Source organism: Pelmatolapia mariae, linkage group LG12 (assembly GCF_036321145.2).
Source record: "Pelmatolapia mariae isolate MD_Pm_ZW linkage group LG12, Pm_UMD_F_2, whole genome shotgun sequence".
In the NCBI taxonomy this organism is placed as follows: domain Eukaryota; kingdom Metazoa; phylum Chordata; class Actinopteri; order Cichliformes; family Cichlidae; genus Pelmatolapia; species Pelmatolapia mariae.
In genome coordinates this window covers 30,260,310-30,279,035 of record NC_086237.1, presented here as the reverse complement: position 1 = coordinate 30,279,035, position 18,726 = coordinate 30,260,310, and the positions used below count along the sequence as shown (strand labels likewise).

Genomic DNA, 18,726 nt, shown 5'->3' with positions numbered 1-18,726 from the left:
ACAATGGATGTTAGTGTGCTGCGAGAGGATATCCAAGAAGCACTGCAGGCTAAGTTTCCTGGTGAGACATGTGTCCAGATAGCCAAAAGTGTGTGTTACAGAGGCACCAAGTACACTAGTGGAATGATCCTGGCTTATGGTTCCACTGGTGGTCTACCAGATTTTGGGGAGTTGATCCAGATTGTGGTTTTGAAAGGCAATGTGGGATTCATAGTGAAAGGTGTAACTGCTTGGTCAATTGAACATCTGAGGAGCTATGTGCTTGAGAAAACTGGTACAGTGAAAGTCATAGAGGCAGCTGAGTTATCAGACACGGTCCCCTTGATTTCTTACATTTGTGGCGGAACAACCATTATGACTCTTAAGTGCAGCATTTATGTTCCATAAATGATTTCCATACTTTGTGTGGAGATTTTCAGCTGAAACAAGACAAACCCAAATCTCAGTCTTTCTACTATTTTCAGAGATGGCATATAGTTAATTGGCTCCTAGTTTCCATACATGGAGATCAAATTTTATTATATATTTAGCTGTTACTATTTAGCTGTTACTAAGAATTACAGAAACATGTCAAAAATTTGGTCTACAGGTTACCTAATGTCACAACCGTCTCAACTTCGAGTGATCCTTGCAGATCATGATGTCCGTAAAGTTGTACTACCATCTGGAATCCCAGAAACGGTGGATGACCTTTATTCAGCCATCCGTGATACCTTTTCCATTACAAGAGACTTCTGTCTTCACTATAAAGATGCTGATTTTGGTGATGAGTTTTTTACCCTTGTTTCGACAACTGACCTTAAGGACAAGGACACAATCAAGATTGTGTTTCTCCAGGACCAGGAGCCTACAATAACCTTGACCTTAAGTGATGTGACCAACGTGACTGATAATCCATCTGAGGAGGACTCTGTTGACACCTCATCTGTGTCAACTAATGACACTCTGATTCTTTCCGCATCTGAAGATAGTCCAGGGCACCGTTACCAGCGCTGGCCTGTTCAGTTTCAGATTCCCAGCTTTTCTGACCTCACAGAGATCCAAATTCGGTCAGCCAACGAGCGCTTCCAAAAAGATGGGACTCTTCTCCCTACAAAAGATTTAATTCCACTGCTTCCTGACATCCTTAGAAAACTAGCAGAAGCTATTTATAAGTATACTGCTTATCCATCCAGTCTGCAGATCAGTGAGGTTGCAGAGGCCCTGACTCTAAAGCATCCCTGCCTGAAAGAACCAGGGTCCTTCAATGGATGCTATGGGTGGGCGCAGCGCCTAAAGTACAAGATGAACAATTTCAGAAGCAAGCTTAGAGGTCTCGGCTGCCCTGAAGTTGAAGTAAACTCACTTAAGAGGAAAATGGCATGTGACCAATACCCGGCAAAGAATGTCAAAAAACCAAAGAAGGCTGAGGTGAACTACCTACCCCCTCATGCTCAAGGTGAAACTAGTGAAAGTTTGGAAAAAGAGAGAATCGAGCTACTGAGTGAAGTGATGAAAAGGGACAACTCCAGAGTGGTAGCTCAGAAAATGGACAAGACGTTCAGCCTTCGTCGGGAGGAAATAGTGAAAGAGGCCCCTGCCATCAGTGACTTCATGAAGCGCTGGCCTGCTCTTTTTAGCGAGGTACAGGTGAGATAAAATGTTTATTAAACCAGTGTTTTTGTGTTGTGGATTGATGAAATTACAAATTGAAGTCAGATAAATAAAAAATTTAGAAATGCATATATTTACACCTAATACATTTAAATGTTTACAAATGCACATTTGGATTTTCATTTATGAATTATTTATACTTGTGTCTCTTGTTGTATTTTATTCTGGTGTGCCCTGCAGATATGTGAAGAATTTAAGAGGATAACAACAGTCAGCCTTGAATCAACCTTTCTGGCCAGGCTTGACCAATGCACCCCAAAACTGATGGCCTTGACCCTGTCAAAAGGAGGAGCTGCAGGTCTGAGGATGAGGCAGATTAAGGACATGCTTCTGCAGGTATAATGAATAACTTTATGAATAGACCTTTATTTGCATCTGCCTTACTTTTTTCATGTCAAATGTTGATATGGCTGCTTTGAACAAGGTCCATTGTATACTAACACTATTTTTTTCCAAAATTGTTCATATTTTGGTTACACTTGCATCTAGGGCAGGGCAAAAGAAGAAAATATGTCGTCTGTACAATATACACTGTTTATTATTTTTAAATAAAGCTCTATGATTTACATAAAGTGTTTCACACGCGCAAGCACGTTAACAATACATAACATGGAGGAAGACTGTATATGTGCCAGTTACATTGTAATTGAATGAATGGATATTTATTGTTATTATACAAGTTCAGAGCACAAGTACAACAAAATGTATCTTTATTTTAGTGTTTTTACTTATGAAGAAGGAATGTCCAGGTGACAAGCGCAGCGTTTGTCAGATCTCCGCAGAGTGAGACAGCCATGCCCCCCACTGTGCGCGGAGTAAGCAGGTCCCAAACAATAAGAAACTCAGGAGAATAGCCAGATCACCTTTTCCACCTTATTCCAAATGAACTTTTTTATTATTTAATTTAAAAAATGCTATGTCATTATGGATATCATTTTCAGTATATGAAGTAAGCTACTTACATCTGATTTTTTTTAACACATCTATTTTTTTCTATCAATCAGGACAACACAGTTGAAAAGCGCAGAGAAATTGGTATTCGCTGCCTCATAGTCTATCTTGGAGAGAAGGAGGAGGATCTTTTCAAACAATACAGCGTAAGTACTTGAGTTGGTTTTTAATTTTTTGTTTAGTTTTGAATGCATGTCTCTGTAGGGTCTTTGTGTTTTGTTCATTGGATTTTCTGTTCAGGGTTGAGTATTTAAGTCATTCAGTGCCATAGATGTCTTTAGACATCAAAATGAATCCGAACGCTCAGTGCCATAGACGCCTCTTGAGCTTTTTATTGAATTGAGAAGGTGGTGGAGTTGATTACATGGATAAAATCCCACCAGCGTAACAGTCGGCTCTACTGAGAACGAGTATTGTGGCGCGATTTTTGATCCAGCTCATCATTTCGAGCTTGAGGTATCTGCAGCCTGACGTCATGGTTTTTCTAGCGATTCCAGTGAACATGAACCGGATTTATCTGACCAGTATCTCCTGTTAGAAACTTCTGAAGGCAGCAGGGACCAGAATAATGAACGATTTGCTGCATAAAACACACAGAAATTGTTGATAGACGAACCGATGGCCGAGTGGGGGGTGAACAGACTAAGTCGCGCACTCACTTGTGCACATGCGGGAGTAACACACACACACAGACTCTCTGAATCATAAATCAGTCGCTTTTTTCTTATATATTTTTCAAATGTTGAAATTGTCTATAAACAACTATTTTTATACACAAAATAATCTGCCAAAAGTACATTTTTACAGGTGATTTTTTTACTTTCATAGTAGTAAAACATAGTTGAGATGTTGCATGAATCATTGAAACACGAAATATTTACATCAAAGTCACTGATCTGCTAGAAAAACCTATTTAAACAAAGCGCTTTTGATCCAGAAACAGGTGTTTTGTCATGAAAGTTTCTCTTTTCTACTGCAGATTTCTAAATAACAGAGGTAGAAACATTTTTTTTGCTGCTGAAAGAAGAGAGACTCATTTTTGTCATGGTGGTTTCAGAATTCACATAGTCATAGAATAAAATATTCTGTGAGCCTTCAAAATCAGTGAAAAAGCTAAATATCTCTGGCACTGAGGGGTGTATGAAATCTGAGAGTGGCTGGCACTGAATGAGTTAAGGGACATTCCAACCCTAAGTGAAGATATGTCTATTGCCATGTGTAAGTGAGAAAAAAGCATTTCAGAATTACAATCCGAAGATGTTTATTGCCATTGTCATTGAACATAATTTGCTGAATAGAAACCTGTTTCCGTGATAAGGTGCAACATCAACACACAGGATAAAAAATTTTGTAGCCAGCGCAGTCATTTTCCTGATCTGGCAGCAGCTTTAGCAGAGCATAAACAATGGAAGTGAATGGCAGGTACTAGCATTTTGTGTGCAAAAGTGATTAAAATCACTCAATAATGATACCAAGTATTCCTGGGGAGCTCAACAATCATGCTGACTGCAAATGAAAAGTATGAATTGACATGAAGGATTTTCAGGAGCCGATTTAGACTTGGGACTACATTATGACAAAGCACTGCTGTAAGCCTCCACATGGTTATAACACAGCAGTTGAAGCCACTGCCGACCAGTGTCTATAAACCAACATGCTATTTGTGCAATATTTCTTCAACAAAGACCCATCCATTGTTACTGCAGCTTACTATGCTTGTATAGTAGTGCCTGTGTGTGTTTGTTTATGGAAGCTGGAGGCTTTTTCAACTGTTGCGTTATATCCATGCACCATGCAGTGGATGTTTACAGCGGTGTTTGTCGTAACTGCAATGTAGTCTCAAGTCTAAATCAGCTTCTGCAAATCTTCCGTGTTACTTTTCCACTTTTCATTTGCCATGAACATGATTACTGAGCTCCCAATAAATATTTGTTTTCATTACTGAGTCATTTTAATCACTTTTGCACACAACATGCTAGCACCTGCTATTCACTTCCATTGTTTATGCTATGCTAAAGCAAATGGATTGCTTCCGGATCAGGAGAATTAGTGTGCTGTTTACAAAAGGCTTGTTTCTCACTTTCTAACTGTGGCAATATGGCAATAGATAAAATTTCACTTAGAAGTGGAATAACCCTTAAAAATGATTTATTAGATTTTCTTTTCAAAGTGGAAAAACAAAACTGTGAAAAACAAGACATTTTTTATTTTAAACGTTGGATTATGGTTTAATTTAGCTTATAAAAATTACAGAATGACAAAGTAAAATCACTAAAAAACACAAAAGACAACCCGTTTTAGCTTATTTTCCTACCTGTAGTAGTTCATTCCCTTATGCACGTCATCCTGAAGTGCTTGAGCTATGTATTTTATACATCCTAACATTTAATTTCTCCTACAAGGATGAGGAGGAGCTCAACGCAGACCTTGCAATGCAAATCATGAAGATTGCTATCATTGGTGATGGGCCTGCAACCATCATCGTTGAGGGATCCAAAATCCTGGAGAGGATTGATGTTGCCAGATCCTGTGCTTTGATGATGGGAGTAATCTACGCTCTGAACCTTACCTATCCCAAGCAGCTGAAATTTACCTTTGAGGTATTTCAAAAGCTATGCCTTGAGCTTGATGGACAAAAAGCCAGCTCTAAAGTAATGAATCTTAAGTTTGGTATTTTCTAGAGCAGACTTGATAGACCATTCGTGAGTGAGTTTCACAAAAACCTTATTCCTGCATTTCTGGCACTACTTCATTGTGTTTTACTAAATTTTAAAGCGCTGTTCTTAAGTCTTCTGAGTTAATGTTTTGCCGTGTCTTAAATGCTGTTATTTGCACATTTTTAAGGAATGCGTTTAATTTCTCCCATGACCTGTGTTCTGAGGGTACTGGTGTGTTTTAAAGTTTGTGTAATGCCCTCTTTAGCTGGCCTTAATCTTGAGGGTGAAAAGTCAAATATAGAAGAGAATCAAGAATACTTTGTAAGAGTGCTGACAAAGTTGAATGAAAGAAGCTTTGCTCATTTTATGTTTAAATTAGTGCATTTAATGTATAGCAGCCTGTCATCTTTTGTTTTGATTCACTGTCACATGTTAAAGTAAAAAAAAGAGGATTCAAGTAGTAGGTTGTATTACAATTTTAATACACAGTTCCTTAAGTTTCAGCGGGCAATTTGTGTTCTAGGAAACTGAAGCCCACAAATCTTGCACTTGGCATGCACGTTAAAGAATTGTGATGTTTGTTATTGTAATTAAATGGGTCTAACTCATTTGAATACTTCTGTCTGAATTTCTATTCTTTCTAAGCACCAGGTACGAGTCCCTTAGCTGATGTCCAGGTATTTGGCATCACATCTGCCGCATTCAAACAAATACACACAACATCCATTTCTTTTTCTGAAGGTCATCACACAAGAGCACACACAGCGCATGTTAAGGCTGACCTTCGTTTGGGGAAAAAAGTGATCGACAAGTTTATAAGGTCTTAGAACCTTAACTTCTTTGTGAGCAGGCACCACCATGCATGAGCCTGCCCACGCGGTAGTCATGGTTATAAGACACAGCCAAATGATTAAGGTTGTATTTTGGAGCGACTTAGCCTGCTGGGAAACAGGTAAATGCCCTTATAGAATCTCCTGTAGGACCAAAAAATTACTACACTGTAACCAAAATATCATATTTGACCAACATAAATACTATTTATGCCGACAGTTAAGTTCATTTTAATTATAAATGTGTTTTATTTTGATCAAAAAGTTACTTCTCCATACATAAATATAATCTTGGATCAACTTAAATTCCTGTGTATTTGTTGACAATTATTGAGTTCATGTTACTCAGAATGTGTTTTTTTTGTGGCCAAAAAGTAACTTCACTATACATAAAATTCACGTTGGATCAACTTAAATTTCTGTGTTCTAGTCGAAAATTATTAAGTTAATTTTACTTAAGAATGTGTTTAATTGTGGCCAAAAAAGCTACTTCACCATACTCAAAAATATTGCTTTGAATTAATGTTATTCTGCCAGAAGTTGGCTTAACTCAAAAATTCTAGTGGAAAACGTTAACATGTTTTTTTTATTTGAACCAATGTTTTATTTATTAGAGTGTATAGAGAGAGAAAAAACGTTCCAGGCCATTAAACACACATGTAACACACATTTTCTGTAAAGGCAATGTTAAAAATTCATTAATCAGAGAATTCTGATAAACACCCTTACATATAGGAACATCACAATTATGACCACACTTTTGAAACAGCATATTTTTTCATTTGTGTATGTAACAATCATAGGATGAAAAAAACTAGAGAGATATTTCTTTATCTTGAGAGAAACTAGAAAAATGTGTCAGGTTTAGTCAATTACATGAACAGAAATACTGAAGCTGTCACAGTCCCTCTGTACTCCCTGGTTGACTTTCTCTTCTCTTGCTACTCGCCCTGTCCTCTGTCCTGTGTGTGTGTTCTGGTTTTTGTGCATAGATGGCACTCTCCAGGGTTCCTGACTTCTGCCTCCACACACCTAATGTAATCATGGGCCTGTTCCCGATGATCTTGTTGTGGCCTCTTAAGGGAGTGGCAGATCTTCACCTATTAGCAAAGGAAACTGAGAGCTCAGACTAGAACATACCAGCTTTCAGTGGAGCCTGAGAAGGGACAAAGTGCCCACCATCCATGATGGATTAGAAGGAATGTGCAAGCCAGGGCTCTGAACTTATTTGGCAGTACAATGTATTGAAGCCTTGAGAGCCCTTCTGTTGAAATCAGCTACAAGTTTTTTTTCTTCTTAAACTATACACTTTGTTTTATATATTTGCTAAAAGTGCATTAAACTAGTACATTTCTTTTCTGTCTCTTCAGTTTTAACCCTACTGAAGTTGAGTTGAAATGGTCTTTAAAACAGAACACGAAAATAGGAAACTTGCCCACAAAAACCAAGAATGTGTCACGGTCCTGGGTCGGTTCGACCCAGCATTTTGAGTTTCTTATGTTTTAGTTTATTTTCTGCTTTATGGATTGTTCCTTATCCTCTGGTGCTTTGATTGTGATTATAAATATGTCTTACTCTTGGTGAGGGATTAATTCTTGTGTATGGTTTTCCTCGGGATTATTAGTTATATGCTGTTTCTTTGTGATACTGTTTTGATGATGATTATTATTTCTGGTTTAGGTCTTGTTATCTTGCCCTCATGTTTAGTTTTGCTTGTGCTTAGTCTTCTCTGCCCGTATGTCCCTCTGTCTGTCCATGGTGTCTTGTCTGGTCCTGTGTCTGTTAGTTTCCTGTTTTATTCTGAAGGTCCTTGTCTTACGTGAGTATGTTCAGTTTACGTTTCCCCTGCCTCGTCAGTTGTGATTTTCCCCAGGTGTGTTTCCCTCCTGTCTCTCATCCCTTGATTACTGCCTCAGTGTATTTAAGCCTGTGTTTTCCTGTGGGCACTGTCGCGTCGTTAACGTCTGTTCACCCTCACATTATCTGTGTGTTCCGTCTGCCTGCTTGCTTAGTTTATTTCTGTATCCTCAGTTTAGTTTAGTTTCGGCTTCTCCAGCAATAAAGCTGTGTATTCTGAGTTCACGTCTGCCTCTGAGTCTCGCATTTGGATCCTCCTCTCCATCCGCCTGCACACTGACCCGTGACAGAATGGGGGTCTGTGATAACTTGAAACAGTAAAGAGGAAAACAGGATTTCGAAAAAAAATGTCGGTGTTTGCAAACCGAGCCAGGTGGTCATCACATACTTGAAAACATTCCTGAAAACATTTCTTAGGGTAGTTGGTTTGAATAATTCATAAGGATTTACAGAAAGGAAAGATCAGTGTGCTGAGAATCAAAATGTTCTTACACTAGTCTCCTTAACAGTGTGACACGGAAAGTCTGCTGCGTTGAAACCACAAAGTGTGCATCTTATTTTAGCAAATAAAACTGCAGTCATTTGGCTGTCCTCACCAAATGAGAACCTGTGAAAAATATTACTTGATTACAAATGTTGTAATTTCAATAAAGGCTCATTTAGGGCCTTTTTTCTTCTTTTTTTGCGGCAGCACAAAAACCCTTTTGATGTTAAAAAGCTGTTGCAGATTTAACAAAGAAATACACTCTTAGTTTTTCTACCAAAGGATGCAAATAGGGGGTTTCTTTGTTTTATTTTTTTATTTTTATTTTTTTTCCAGTTGGCCGTATGGTATTATATTTGTAGGAATTTCCCAAAATAATAAATTGAAAAACAAACAAGGATATTCTGTTTCCTCCTCTGTAGGCCTCCTTGGCTTACTTGAGTCAGTTTCTTGATCAATAATATGCAAATGGTCATGACCACTGATCAACAACCACTAATCAATGACAATTGATCAATGGCCATTAGTACCATTCAGAGAGTTGGGGAATGGCTGCGATCACAACGTTGTAAGATGGTCTTTCCCTTTTTGGGAATATTGAATCAGTGTTCTTTGGATATAACTAAGAAATAGGATATTCTCTATAAGTTTTTAATTAATTGGCTACGCAGATAAGCTACACAAAAACAATCATTTGAGTTGTAACAGAAACAGGAAGTGATACACCAAGTTTGGTGTTGGTTTGAGATTTCCCAAGAATGTAGGCCAATGGGCCTATGCAGGTCAGACTGAAGTGAAGTACCTTTCATTTTTCTTTGAAACACACACACACACACACGCACAAGAAAAAGGTGGTAATTCAGTTTGCACAGCTAGTTTTAAAGCATGGCTGTTTTTGAAAATTTAAAAACAGAAACATGTTGACGATAGACGTTAGAAATGACTAAATGACTGAAAAACATGCTGTGAAGTTGAAGATTTATTAGGCTGTGTTTTGGGTTTTGTTTGAAAAAGAATAACTTAATGTAAGAAAAATATATATATCACATATGCAGGACACCTTAAACTAGTTTTTTAATTAAGCAGCAAGGCAGAACAAAATCAGGGCTGTATCAAGACACGGGGACTAAACCCCAATTCAACCAGACCCAGAACTGATCTGGAATTAAAACAGGACTACAACAGTTCAAAATCAGGAATACTTTAGGACTTAACCAAGACAGAACCAGAATCAAAACTAGATGATAGTAGCACTGAAAATCATCATAGTCATGTAAGTCATCATATAAGCTAAGACTCTCTAAAAAAACAGCATTGTTGTTGTTCGGCTTTTCATTTAGCCATTTGTTGATTCACTCGAAGAGCAAGTAACGTAATATGGGTCAAGTGATCAGTTTGATATCAATCTTTTGTGATACGCCGTAATATTTACATTATTTGTACAGTGCGAATGATTTGCTTTGGTACCTGGTCAAACTTAAGCTCTCCTCTGTCTGCAGCAGCTTCTCCCCCCTAGCTCACATGTAAGTGCTGTGCTCAGTCGGCTAGTGTCCGAGCTCGGATCATACCAAAATTAGGGGGAATTTACGACTGTGCGCTATGTGCTTCGAATATTGTGTGTAGTTTTTGTTTTATACAGTTGTCAGTCAGGCATTTAACTATGAAACAAATTACACTCCAAAAGACCCTGGGCTTCTGAAACAACAACCCAGGCAACCCCCCTCCCCCACTCCGCCGAAATGCAAATTCTCAGATTGTCAGAACAAAGAGTGTAAGTTTTGCTAAGAAAGAAAGGCTTAGCCACAGCTTTTTCCCCCCCTATAAGACTGATTATTAAGCTAAGTTCATGATGCAGCTTTATGGAGTTCTGATTCTGTGTGTGACTCTGTCTGCAGGTAAGAAAATATTTCAAGTTGGTCCTGTGTTCTTTTACAAATAAACAAATGTATCGATGGTTAATGGTGGTCTTAAAGTCTGTAAGGAAAGTGAAAGTTAAAAAACTCAATGACCAGCTTGTGAGGAAACAGAAACAGAAAAATTATATATCTTGTTTAAATATATCTGAAGACTTTAGTTATTATAGAATTTAGTTATTAAGTTTAAAACAATTGTTTATGTTTTAATTAGTATTTACTTTATGCGAGACTTTAAACATTTCCTGTTTGATTTTGTTTCACTTCCCATTTTCTGCCAACTCTCATCAACAGGTATAAAATGAAAATATAAACCACAAATAATTACAAGGAAATGTGAAAGTGTGCTGTTTCTTTCTATAGTATGTGAATTACGATGCTACACATGTACAGCCGCTAATCCTAAATCCTGCATAGACAACAAATCTTGTGCCGTCATCTTCAACCGTTGTTTCTCTCTCAGAGTAGACGGTGAGTCGTTTTCTCATATCAGACTTGATAACTGAGAAATCCAAGCATGCACAGTGATGCTGCACAGCATGCTTTGTGAAGTGGTTTCTGAGAGTTTTCTCCTCATGTCTTGCAGGTTATAACTTGGTTACAAAGGGCTGCCAAACCAGTGCATTATGCATTGGGTCTATGGCTTGCTGTGAAGGGGACCTGTGTAACAGCACTATTCCAACTGGTCCCAGTGCTTTCCTGCTGTTGGTATCTTCAGCCATCCTCAAATTTCTTTTCTGAGGCTGTGGAATGATGTTTTTTTCTTTTTTTGTTTTTTTTTAAATGCTGCTTTTTGCTTTTATTTTGTACAACTGAAGAATAAATAACTTTTGTGTACCATCATATGAAACAAAATCGTCCTTGACATTTTGATCTCAGTCAAAGTAATTCAGGGTCCTATTCAAATACTGTATTGCTTCAGTGTTAAGATTTCCTAAAGCAAATAAAAATGCAACCAGAAAATATATTTGCATATTTTTTGATTGATTAGTTTTAACTAATCTTTTAACAGCTCTTTCAGATTTCTCTCACTAAAACACAAAAGGGGCAAGGGAGTGAGTAAGAGAGAGGGACACACAGGAAGTGTGAGAGTCAGTATGCCTACACACGGGGAAGTGAGATGAAAAATTCCTGTCTCGTTGGTCTATCCTTCAAGCTCACTGCACCTAGTGCTCCGATTACCACTGGAACCACTGTTACACAACTGTCCGCATCTTCTCCAGCTCTTCTCTAAGCCCAGCTTCTAATGTTCCTTCTTCCTGACGTTGCTGTCATTCAGTATCGCTAAATCTATCACTACAGCCATCTTCCTCCGCTTGTCCACCACTACTATGTCTGGCTGGTTAGCTATCACCATTTTTTCCCGTCTGCATCTGGAAGTCCCACAGGATCTTAGCTAAGTAATTCTCGACCGCCCTCTATTTTGACCTTGGGACTTCCAGCCATACTCGGCACAGATGTTTCTGCATACTATGCCGGCCACTTGGTTATGCCGTTCCATGTATTCCCTTCCTGCTAGCATCTTGCGCCCTGCTGTTATGCGCTGGATTGTCTCAGGGGCATATTTACACAGCCTTCACATGGGGTCTTGCCTGGTGTGATAGACGCCATCCTCTATGGATCTTGGGCTCAGAGCTTGTTCTTGTGCTGCCAAGATTAGTGCCTCTGTGCTGTCTTTCAGTCCAGCTTTGTCCAGCCACTGGTAGGATTTCTGGATTTCAGCCACTTCTTCCATCTGCTGAGGTACATACCATGGAGGTGCTTGTCCTTCCATGATGGTTCCTCCTCTTGCTCCTCTTCTTTCTATCTATCTTTCTAATCTATAAATGTAAAAAGACAATAGGGCACAAACAAGTCAAATTTCCAGATTTCAGTTTTTCACAATATAAAGCTCTTTTAATCAATATTTTACGTAGTTCTATCAGAAGGGAAACCCTTCTAAAACGGGAAGAGCAGTGGGGGAGTCAAGGCAGTAGAAAAATAAAACTAAGTTTCTAAAATATAAATTTTTTTTACCATAAAAACTTCATCAGGTGATTGCCTCCAGCTCGCACTGGAACGGTTCGCAGCCACAGTCGATCTATGTCCCTGTCCTCAGCTATGGACATGAGCTGTAAGTAGTGACTGAAAGAACGAGATCACGGGTACAAGCGGCAGAAATGGGCTTCCTCCGAAGGGTGCCCGGCCTCTCCCTTAGAAATAGAGTGAGGAGTTCAGCCATCTGGGAGGGGCTCAGAGTAGAGCCGCTGCTCCTCCACATCGAAAGGAACCAGTTGAGGTGGTTCGGGCATCTGATAAGGATGCCTCATGGGCACCTCCTGGATAAGGTGCTCTGGGCATGTCCCACCGGGAAGAGGCCTCGGGGCAGACCCAGGACACGCTGGAGAGATTATATCTCTCGGCTGGCCTGAGAACGCCTTGGTGTTCCCCTGGACAAGCTGGAGGAGGTGGCCGGGGAGAGGGAGGTCTGGGCTTCTCTGCTAAGGTTGCTGCCACTGTGACCTGGCACCGGATGAGCAGAAGAAGATGGATGGATGGATGGATGGATGGATGGATGGATGGATGGAAAAGCAATCAATAAAACAACCCTGGCCAGGGACAACAAGAATTTAAATATATAAACACAATCAAATTAAAGAGTTCCAGCAGCAACAGCCGATCAGTTAAAACCATTAAAAGTCCATTAAAATTCAAAAGCTGAAAAACATAAATAAATAAAAAAATTCAAAAGCCAGCAGCATTCTCACACATCCACTTCACTTCATTATCAACTGAAGAAAAAGGAGGACAGCGTCAGTCACGTTCTTTTATTTACCCGCAGTTCTTTCATAAAATGACAGGGTCGAACTTACCTGAAATGGGCAAACATAACTCTGCGATAACTCTGCGATAACTCTTCTCCGTGTCTCATTGGGTAGGCCTTTTTTTCATTATGTGCCGCGCTCCATGGCAGTCACCACCCCATGACCCTCTGCTCATCCATCCCGACAGGCCCTCTTATTGGCCTTTTCTTGGCCAAAAGGCTAACCCTGATTGATCAATCTTGCAGTCCTACCTGGGCATAAACTCACAGGTGCGTCATTGAGTTATAAATTTATGCTATTTACATACCTACAGTAAATAACATAAATCTATGAACAGTGCAAACCATTTCCAGCAACAAACCATTTCCAGCAACAAAATATGCTGTATACTTTGTATTCACTTTAACTCCAAATGGCACAGCCCCCTCAGCCGAAAAAAACATTAGAACAAGGCAACTTCAACATATGTACATACAAGAAGGCTCACGTTACCATAGATTGTATGGGTGTGCATCTATCTGTGCATCCATCCATCCATCCATTCGCTTCCGCTTATCCTTTCCAGGGTCGCGGGGGGCACTGGAGCCTATCCCAGCTGTCATAGGGCGAGAGGCGGGGTACACCCTGGACAGGTCGCCAGTCTGTCGCAGGGCCAACATACAGGGACAGACAACCATTCAAGCTCACATTCACTCACACATTCACACCTAGTGACAATTTGGATTATCCAATTAACCTATCCCCTCAAACTGCATGTCTTTGGACGGTGGGAGGAAGCCTATCTGTGCATATTTGGTAAAAAATGTTTCTTCACTTGGTAAAGTGACGGTTAAGCTTCAGCAACAGCTGTCTTTCAAGGTTCTGTTACACCGTGACCGATCATCAGTGATCTCTAAACCAGTTATTATAAATGTGTGAAATTGTCTGACATTGCGTTCTGTTTCATTCAACAGCATGTGGATTAATGTGCTATTGTGCACAGTTGCGGACCCTAAATCCTGCACAAACACCACATCTTGTTCTGTCGTATCCAACCGTTGTTACTCTCTCAAGAGTTCACTTCACTTCACTATTGGAAGCTCTGTCTAAAACTAAGGACAAATGCTGAATGTCTGCTGGCTCTTGGTCACATCATGTTTTGTAAAGTTCTTTCTGAGAATTTTCCCCTCATGTCTTACAGCTCTTAATGCAGTTACAAAGGGCTGCCAAAAGAGTGCATTATGTGTTTGGCCTATGACTTGCTGTGAAGCGGAGCTGTGTAACAGCGCTATTCCAACTGGTCCCAGTGCCATCCTGCTGCTGGTATCTTCAGCCATCCTCAAATTCCTTTTCTGAGGCTTTTGGAGTTATCTTTCCATGCTGCACTTTTTTCTGATTTTATTTTGTAGAACTAAGGATGAAATAAACTGCTGAAGTGAAGTGATATAAAATGAAACAAAAACTGTTACTAGCATTTTCATCTGTCATTTAGAGAAGTTCAGAGTTTGATTAATTCAAATCATGTATTGCTTGAACGCAATGTTTTCCCTAAAGCAAATAAAAATGCAAACAGAAAATATATTTGCATGTTTTTTGAATAGTTTGAACTGAGATTGAGAAGAAGGCAGGATTTCTTTTGTAGTTAGCACTGAATTCTAATAGCTGTTTGTGCCACTCTTCGCAGCAAGAACTGCAATCCTCTGCAATCCTCTGCAATCCAGTGTTTGAAATATCTGGTATTTATTTTTTCATATCACTGTGGATGAATCCCCTGTTTGCTGAATCATTTGAATCAACCATATTCTAGAGTTTCTGAACACAAATGACCTCTGTAAGGTCATGCCAAAGCATCTCAATCTGTTTTAAGTCCAGACTTTGACCAGGCTTCATTTTGATTTTTGAGCCATTCAGAGGTGCACTTGCTGGTGTGTTTTGGATCACTGCCCTGCTGTATAAAACTGACTGTGCTCATCACCAGACATTCTCCTTCCAGGTTTTCTGATAGAGAGCAGAATTCAGGATTCCTTTGCAGACCTATAGACCTCTGTGACTTTGTTTCTCATGTGTTCTTGAGTTTCTTTAGATCTTGGCTTGATGTGTTTTGAGATCATTTAGCTAACTTCACCAGAAATCACTTTGTTAAGGTCCCTCTTGTCCTCCAGTTGTTGACCTGCCTTTCTCTTTGTCTCTCTTATCCACATGGTAAACATGGTATATTGATATATAGAATTCAATTAATCTACTTGGCAATTAGACTGGGCAGCATGGTGGCACGGTGGTTAGCACTGGTGCCATACAAGAAAAAAGTCCTGAGTTCAATTCCACCATCAGACCGGGGGTCTTTCTGTGTGGAGTTTTCATGTCCTCCCTGGGTACTCCTGCTTCCTCCCATAGTCCAAAGACATGCAGTTAGTTGTGATAGGTTAATTGATCAGTCTAAATTGCCCATAGGTGTGAGTGCAAATGTTTGTGTCTGTGTGTTAGCCCTGTGACAGACTGGTGACCTGTCCAGGGTGTACACCAGCACCCCCTGTGACCCTGATAAGCGGAAGAGAATGGATAGCAATTAGACTCTTACGGAATGGCAGAATGGAATTCGAGGGTGACAGGAATTAGGCCAGGATGTTGTCTAGACGTTGATGATGGAGATGGGGAGCAGGTAGTTGCACAAAGGTGTGTGCAAGGAAGAAGCAGTGAGATTTAAAATACCCAGAGTGAAGGCTAATTGGCCAGAAGAAGGAAGAAAGATGACTAGAGCAGCGATGTCAGCAATGAGCTTGACAGCATGGGAAAGGGGAAGTAATGTAAAACATAGATCATAGCCACCCAACACCCAGGAAGCACATATGTGTCATTACAGATCTTCCCTATTGAACATACTTAATAACCTTATGAAACATAAAGCACGATAAAAAAAATCTGATAAAATTGTACTTGAGGCAATGTTATACTCCAATCAAACAGACTTTCAGAAAGAAGCATGATAAAAATTTATGTCTTATTATGAATACAACTTAACTTTTCACCTAAAGTTTTGTTATCCATTTATTTTCACACATTTTATTTAATATGATATAATTTATTTAGCAAGAATCTAATGCATATCCTTAGTTCTTGTCTTCCTTTTCATAAATGGATAGTCTGACAGTGCTGACATTTAACAGGGTGTGGTTATTTGGGCACTTGCTAGGAGGCTTTTTGAAGAGATGCAAATGCTCAGGTTCTGAAAACAGATTAGGAAGTTGAGCTAAGAAAGAAAGGCTCAGCACTCGGAAGTATAGGAATCAAGAATCTGTTCTTGTGGAGAATGCATAAACTTCACACTTATGCTACTGTGCAGTTTTAAAGTTTCCATGAATCAGTTTTTAAATGTAAAACAATATTGAGTTCTCTCAAAAGGGGTATCTAGATATAAGTTATTATTTATTGTTATTAAATTATATAAGGAAGCTTTCCCGTCCTTTGGCTATGACTCACAGTGACTGACAGTGTTGTCACTTCAGGGGCGTGATTATATGGACCACTTGGTAGGAGGCTCTTTAAAGAGATACAAAAGCTCGGGTTCTGAAAGCGAACTAGAAAGTTGAGCTGAGAAAGAAAAGATTAGCAGCAGCTTTTTCTCTCACGAGACTGATCAACAATTGAGTTCATGATGCAGCTTTATGCAGCTCTGATCCTGAGTGTGACTCTGTCTGCAGGTAAGAAAAAATGTACTGATGTTTAAAGGTAAAAGGTTAAAGAAATAGTTTAACAATTCAATAATGAGTTAGTGAGGCTTGTGTGGAAACAGATATGATTTTATATATTTTTTGTTTAATAATTGAAACTTTAGGTCAAAAAAAATGTAGAATACACCAGACTACATAGGATTCATTTCCAGGTTAATTTTCCTGGTCAAGAAACAGGCTTAAAAAGTTACAGGGATAGCTCAGTAGGTAGAGTGGTGGCCTGATGATCAGAAGGTCGTGGGTTCCAATCCACTGAATGGCTATCCTGAGGTACCCCTGAGCAAGGTACTGTCCCTACACACTGCTCCCTGGGTGCTAGATTGCTGGCTGCCCACTGCTTCACTGAGTGAATAGATTAAATGCAGAGAGGAATTTCCCCATGGTGATCAATAAAGGTATATATTATACATACATTATTATTATTATAATAACAAACATATTTACTTATTTTGTGGTGAGTAGGGGAAGTATTTTCCAGACTAAGAAGACTTCTTAAGATTTCACCCCTTATATATGACCCATTTTCTGACAACACTGTATTGAGAATAAAAAAAAAAATACCCCCTGTAAATTCTAATGTGTGTGAAATTGTGTTCTTTTTATTTCTATAGCATGTGGATTAAATTGCTACACATGCTTGAATACCAATCCTAATTCCTGCACAGAGACCACATCTTGTGTTGATGGCTTTGACCGTTGTTACACCGTCAGAGTACCAGGTGAGTTGTTATCTCATATCTGAAGCTCTGTCTAAAACTAAACACAAATGCTGAATGTCTGCTGGCTCTTGGTCGCATCATGTTTTGTAAAGTTCTTTCTGAGAATTTTCCCCTCATGTCTTACAGCTCTTAATACAGTTACAAAGGGCTGCCAAAAGAGTGCATTATGTGTTTGGCCTATGACTTGCTGTGAAGGGGACCTGTGTAACAGCGCTATTCCAACTGGTCCCAGTGCCATCCTGCTGCTGGTATCTTCAGCCATCCTCAAATTTCTTTTCTGAGGCTGAGGAATGATGTTGTTTCCAAACTGCACGTTTTGTACCAGCAGGGAAGAAATAAACAACTTTGAAGTGCTTAATATGAAATAAAACTATCAATGCTATTTTCATCGGCTATTTTTGAAGAAATTCTTGGTGTGACCTATCCAAATACTGTATTGCTTAAATGTAATGTTTTTGCTTCCATGCTGCACATTTTTCTGACTCTATGATTGGTGCAATGATGTGACATAAAATTGTCACTGACATTTTGATATGTCATTCCAATTTAATCAGGGTCTGTCCTGTTCAAAAATGTTTTTTCTTGAATATTCACTTTTCCTAAAGCAAATAAAAATCCAAACAGAAAATATATTTAGACGTGTGTATTTGTGTTTGTTTGTGTGTGCATGTGTTTCTTATTTCTTTATCGGGAGTTTTTTTTTTTTTTTTTTAATATTTCTTTATGTCTTTTAAAAGGAATTTAGCATTGGAAAATCATCAGGCAGGTTAAGATGGGCTGATGCTCACAAGTTGAAGTGTTCTGGTTTCCTTGTTTTTATTTATTAGTTTAAATCCTATAAGCTAAATAAGTATTCTATTCAACAATTACTAGACTACTAGATTACCAGACTTTAAAGGAGCTATTTCCTTGTCGTTTTTAGAGAGAAAATGAAGTAATCTTTTTACACAGCTTTACTTATGAATCTGTATCTCTCTTCTTCTTCTTTTTTTAACAGAGAAGCTCTAAACAAGTTTTTAAGTTATAATTATGACTTACTTGCAGCAAAAGTATGCAAATCACGATTAAAACCTCTGAAAGTTTATACAGTGCCTGACACGCGGTGGCAAAACAGCTGTTACCTCGGATGGAAATGATGGCATTTTTTAAAG

The 18,726-nt window shown here is 39.0% G+C and overlaps 1 protein-coding gene across 1 annotated transcript; it reads left to right on the top strand.

Annotated features, from left to right (window-relative positions):
- The first annotated feature begins 1,380 nt into the window (after window positions 1-1,380).
- LOC134638306 (uncharacterized) lies at window positions 1,381-7,224 on the top strand. Its single transcript, XM_063488817.1, has 5 exons — window positions 1,381-1,629; window positions 1,834-1,989; window positions 2,658-2,750; window positions 5,007-5,204; window positions 7,084-7,224. Exons 1-5 carry the CDS (start codon window positions 1,492-1,494, stop codon window positions 7,222-7,224), a joined length of 726 nt encoding a protein of 241 aa, XP_063344887.1. The 5' UTR covers window positions 1,381-1,491.
- Window positions 7,225-18,726: the final 11,502 nt, after the last annotated feature.

Excerpts from the sequence above, each read along its gene's own strand:
- LOC134638306 (XM_063488817.1), top strand. The coding sequence starts at position 1,492 with ATGAAAAGGGACAACTCCAGAGTGGTAGCTCAGAAAATGGACAAGACG. Across the intron at positions 2,751-5,006 it reads ATCTTTTCAAACAATACAGC|GATGAGGAGGAGCTCAACGC; the intron begins GTAAGTACTTGA and ends TTCTCCTACAAG. Across the intron at positions 5,205-7,083 it reads AGCTGAAATTTACCTTTGAG|ATGGCACTCTCCAGGGTTCC; the intron begins GTATTTCAAAAG and ends TTTTGTGCATAG.